This window comes from Trichoplusia ni, chromosome 19, assembly GCF_003590095.1.
Source record: "Trichoplusia ni isolate ovarian cell line Hi5 chromosome 19, tn1, whole genome shotgun sequence".
NCBI lineage: Eukaryota > Metazoa > Arthropoda > Insecta > Lepidoptera > Noctuidae > Trichoplusia > Trichoplusia ni.
Window position 1 is genome coordinate 6,581,155 of NC_039496.1, and position 6,000 is coordinate 6,587,154.

General features: G+C 34.2%; 1 protein-coding gene across 1 annotated transcript in view; it reads right to left on the bottom strand.

The window, feature by feature from the left end:
* LOC113503288 (acetylcholine receptor subunit alpha-like 1) overlaps nt 1-4,368 on the bottom strand; it is a 60,405-nt gene extending 56,037 nt beyond the window's left edge. Inside the window, exon 1 of the mRNA XM_026885137.1 lies at nt 3,813-4,368. Within this exon, the coding sequence (XP_026740938.1) occupies nt 3,813-3,998 (186 nt within the window). The 5' untranslated portion in view covers nt 3,999-4,368. The remainder of the gene's footprint in view (nt 1-3,812) is intronic.
* Nucleotides 4,369-6,000: the final 1,632 nt, after the last annotated feature.

Consider the following 6,000-nt stretch of genomic DNA (forward strand, 5'->3'; position numbering starts at 1 on the left):
GCGAGGTTTTCTATTTATATAATTATTAGTGTGTTTACTTCAATCATAAGCCAAGTATCAAAGGTTTGTAGACACTTACCGCGTCGTATCGAGGATTCGATGCCTGCGTCAGACAATCATTTGGTTCATACACGAATGCTTGTTCTTCTCGTTCTGAGTGTCTTTGTGAATAGTATGTATGCAAAAAATCCTCCCCGCGGATAAAAGAATTAAATTTTAAGTCATTCTATCGTTGTATTCGTGGGAATCCTTCATACAAAAAAAAGGAAACATAATAATATATTAAAGCTTAACGAACTGCTTTCACATTATGCGGTCTACAAAACGTATGAAATCGCTAAAGTAACCCTATCCTTGCTATTTATTACCTAAAGTCAAAACTCTAAATTAACCCACAAACACTAAAACCGGTGATGGCTATAATTCGCAAAATCGATAAACTTCCCCAAAAATTATGACGCGAGATAAAAGCACAATAATAAAGTTTTTATTTGAACTAAATAAACCATAAAATATTCCCTACAGAGGTACAAAACGTTCAGGGCGTAACATTAATATTATTAGTTCAGCTACCTCTATGTCCGGGCGCGTTAGTTTTATAGTCGCTGAAATTCAGCACATTCAAATATAATTACGCAAGTGTTCCGCAGTCGGCGTCAACGAAAATGTGAGGTTAGAGTTGGGGCTATAAAACAAGCGGTAAAGGTGTCGTGGTGGCCTTGCGGTTATGGATTTGTGCGCACGAGGTGAGATTCAATACCAAAGCAGGCAAAGTTAGAATGTGGCTTTTAAAAAAAACATATGTAGCATGTAATAACAGGCCTTCCTTATACGGGAAGAGGCCTGTTTAAAGCTGTGGGCGTATATAAACTGATATTATATTATGGCTATATTAATACATTTGTAAGGAAAACACATTTTTTTATTATTTACCTCTACAATAATACAATATTGAACCTTTGAAAAAAAACAAAGTCCTGTCTTGCTCACCGGAATTTTAAAAACTTCATCTTAGTGACTTGCGCTGCGTGTCTTGTTGCACCAAAAGAGTTAATTTACTTGGCAAAGCGCACTACAACAATACGTGGTCGAAAAATGAACTATTGTTGTTATAATGTGCCACAAAAACTCAAGATAAAATATATAGCTGTCGCATTTTGGTACAAAATAGGAATATACAGAAGAAATACGCCCATTTCGTGGCCCGACTGGATGGGCTGTGGTAAATTATAATTGGTGCAGTGCTTAAAACTAAATTGTGCTCTCATTTGTTAAGATAATCTCGCAAGTTTCGTTCCTTGTTTTTTATTTCTGTTCAGTCTCCGTACAAAGCACAGATTTACATATTTTTAGTATTAATTTCGTGTTATATTACCGAGACGTAATGTGTTGGTTTGGTAATGTAGTGCAAACGAAAAAAAAAAAATTGTTGAAATGTAAGTATTGCGCACTTTTTATGCAAATATTACTCAATAAAAAAAAGGAAAAATGTTTTCATTGAAATTGCTTTGCGTGGTCACAAAATTACAGTAAAAAACGCGAATCCGAGTAACGAAACGACGAAGTGTAGACCGCTGAGCGGTGAACGTTGTGCAAAAGAAGCCAATCAGGCTATAGGTTTGAAAGAGAGACCCAATCAGCATTTACAGCTATTTGAAAAAGGAAGGCAGTTCCAATTTTGAAGAGCAAAGGTAACGAACCATTGATACTATTTTAATCAAAACTTCTTTCTTGTATTTTTTAAATTCATTTTACCATATTGCGATTAAAATTATTTGCATCATTTAAGGTATAAAAGGATTTACTAACACGAACAATTCTTGCACTGAATTTGACCAATTCTCAACGTATGTTTTTGACTAATTGAGTATTAACATAATACCATTGAATTATTGAATATTACGAGTATGTTGGCAGTACTAGATAAATAAATAAAATGCTATCTAATATTTTTATACTACAGTTTCTAACAACATTCGATCACTCAAAACGATAAATTCACACAGTAGTATTGAACTGTAACATATCCTTTTATACTTACCAGATAAATAAAGCACAAAATACTATCCTATACTATCATACCACAAACTAACAGCATTCAACAACTAAATCACTCAAAACGGGTCAGACGAAACATATTAAACTGAAACAATACTGTACTCGACTCACGTACTAACTTCGAAAGTTTCCATTTATTTATCAATAAGTGCAACACTACGATGGCCGTTCAATTTAAATTGCTGTTGCATGGCCGTGGCGATCCCACAGCCGAGCCACGTGTGGCATAGTTAAATGAGTTCTGCCAATGTGTCAGTTGCATCAACTTTAATACAATCTGTTTGACAATCAAACGATCAAAATTGTTCAGATGGAATTGTTTATGTTTTATGCATTGAGTTAGAATTTCGTTTAGTTTATTGGTGAGTGGTTGTGGTTAAGGTTTGAATTGTGTTTTGTTTAGGTATGTGAATTGGTAATTATTTTTTTTGGATCGCATGTATAGTAATGGAAAATAGGTGGTACTGAAATTAATTAATTGAATACAACTATAGACAAATCTTCATTTTAAACTGATTGAAAAGATAAATAAATAATAAATGCGGACAACATCACATACATTGTTCTGAACCCAAAGTAAGTTGCTAAAGCACTTGTGTTATGGAATTCAGATACAACGAAGGTACCACAAACACCCAGACCCGAGACAATGTAGAAATGTGAATTTTTACATTGACCCGACCGGGGATCGAACCCGGGACCTCAGAGCTAGCGACACCTTGAAACCGGTGCGTACGCCACTCGACCACGGAGGTTATTGCTTAATTCAAATATATTGAGACGATAATATAAGATTAAGTTATGATAGTCAATTCCTAATTAATCAAATTAAAAGCCTAGCTTGTGATTTCAACATAGAAATCAAATATATTTAAATAATAGGTAACTCTATATTTGACTCTTTAGCTACTTCATAATGACAGTTACCAAAATTGTATGAAAAACAAAATGCAGAAATTTAAACCACACAAAGTTAATACCTGTTTATTCAATTCAGAAACCAAATAAACAAAATTCACGAAAACTAGTTTCGTTCAAAAGTTTTAAACTTTCTGTCGACAAAAGTTTCGGAACTAAATGAAAATTGTCGCCAAACATTTTCCAATAACTTAACGCAAAAATAAATGAAATAATAAATTTCGATGGTTTTTGTTTTATTATTCCTAAGTACCATTTGAATGTGGTTTAGGATTTAATAACTTGTAAAGTGGAGTTCATTTCACTCCTAACTATGAAAAGAGAGATATCTCGTAGTCTTGTAAACATATTTGTAGTTATCGGTCAATGACACGTTATTTGGCAGGCCGTCTAAATCATCTCGTGTAGTAGAGTCAGAATTAAAACGTTAGAGGGTGAACTGAGAACTGTTCCGCTGAGGTACTGATAAATAGGACCATAACAAGCTGATCGCAAACCTTTACTAGTTCTGGAGGCAGCAAAACAGAAGACTCTCTAGTTTAAACTCAGTAGTTAAGTAGCCCGTAGATCGTTTCCTACCACTTGTGGTAAAATAACGTGTGACAGAAAAAGGTCTTTCCAATGAAACAATAATGTTCATACACTTTAGTTGCTTCTCCAAAATAACGTCAATAACGCGCGACTCAGCACGACTATGTGCTGAGAATAGCAGAAATATCGTATCATTTTCAAACTGGCTCCCATGGCAAATGTATTAATGCTGTAGAGTCGATAACGCGTGGGTATGGCGACGATATTACGAATAAGAGTAGAGTTATATAAGCTAATGTACTTACAACGTCGATGAGCTGACTGAGCCTAAGTCCCATCTTGACCGTGAGCCGATCAGAGTTGTTGCCAACGGGTCGGATCAGGCGATTGTAGTTGGAAAGCAGGTCGTCATACAGCCGCTTCGCATCAGGGTTTGCGTCGCTCAGGCGGCCCCACACGCACAGCACTCCGACCACCAGCGCCAACACCATCTTAGGCTAACACCACCCCTGGAACAATGGAAAACAAACATTATTTATTGATATTAAGGTTCATAATCCTTCTTAAAAGCGTGGGTAAAATTACATTTCATTTTTTCCTGCTTACATAGTAAGTAGGGAAGTAAAAAGTGAAAGTCAATAATGCGAATATTGCAATTTACTCAAAAGAAATATTATTTTAAAATTTCTACTCTGAACCTTCTTAATTAAAATGTATTGTAACAAATACTAAAAATAATACACATACAATTATTTGCTTTAGCTTGTGTTTAATAAACAATTTATTTGAGAGAGCAACAATCATAGCCATTTCAACCAATTCATCTCTTCAAACAGACTTGTTCCTCGTCTCAATATAACCATCCAGCTCAATTTATTATTTTATTGTTAATATTCATGATGAAAACAAAGAGTTTCTTGTTAATTAATAGGTATTCCCGATTTGAGAGCCATTACCAAACTTCAAATTATAATCAAAGTTATATTGAAGAAATGTTGGAGTAGATAAAGCCTTATTCAAGTTTGTAATTTTAATTTAAAAGCAAAACTGTTGTTGTTTACATTTTTAGGGGTCGTTTGAATCTATATATACTTTTTTGTTAGCAAATCATCAATTAAAAAAACATTTTAATCACAGTGAATACTAATACTTAATTATAAATCAAGTAGCTACGCACTTCGACTGTAGTAAGTGGTATCGACTACGAGAGAGACTAAGTCGTAGCTGCTACGTAGACGCTACGACGCTACGCCGAGAATTTATTATTAAAAGTAGTTACTTTACTCTACCACATAGAAATGTGTTCTAAAAGACGACGTTATAAGTTAAATATATTTGCCTTCTATTTTAGAATGCTACACGTGTTAAAATATTTTAATTATTCTTATTTCAATACTTTTTCTGTCAATCAAAATGAAGATTTCTTTCTCTCTAATAGAAAATTAAAAATCAAACAAAGTTCAAGTTTGACAATTTATTCTGGGAGCTATATAATCGTGTCTTCATTAGGACTATTGTAAGGTCATTTTGTTTTCCGTTTACAATGCTATTGGTGTACGGGCAGGTTGCCGTTGTGCCCAGATTACGGTCAAAGTCAGACTTAATTACGGGATAAAGAAGGATAAGCCACAATAAAACGTACCTCTATAAATCAATCTGCGGGAACTTAGATAAAAGTAAAGAGGGGATAGTGTACAGTGAAATGGGAAGGACCTTGGACGTTTTTTGTGAGCTCCAAAGCTTTTTAGGTTAAATACCAATGTAGTGTGACCTTCGAAACAATAAAGCTATTTATACGAGATAGTTCTATATACGTGGTTATGTATTCCGTTTTTCCCAATTCTGGTTTTATATGTATATCGTCCTTCAGAAATCAATATTTTACTTAAATCACTTCACAATAGAGTTCATTTTGCATTAGCAATCTCTACTTAGACAAAAATAACGAAAAATAAATACATAAGTACGAAATGGCGCGCAGCAAAATGCTAGCTTTGTACACTGTTCAAGTAAAGTCTTATAAACAAAATTCAAATAAGTACTTAAACAAAACCAAGAAAGAGAAACGTCGCACTTCATGAATTTCTGTCTCTACTATATTTCCCTTCCGCAGTTTTAAGCATGTTTCGAATTCAGTAGTAAACTCAACACGGTGTGTTTAAGTAATTTTATTTACGTTAAACATATCGCGTGGTGGGATCTCGCTAACGACCGCTTCAAGCCGTTACAACAGAGTAACACCCGGTATCTCACAAATAAACACTTTTTATATGTTTTTCGTAAGGTTTCCTTTACCAAAAATGTTGCTAAGCACCATATATAAGTTTGGGATCCTCTGTACATATTTCTTGTAAGAAGCTTATTTTTACTTTGCATTTACCTTGTACTGGGACACAATAATGCGTAGGTATTATCGCTATTTTCATAGGAATGTTTTTTTGAAGAGGAGAATTAAATTTGAGGACATGCGCAAGTGGAATCATTTTGCTTAGT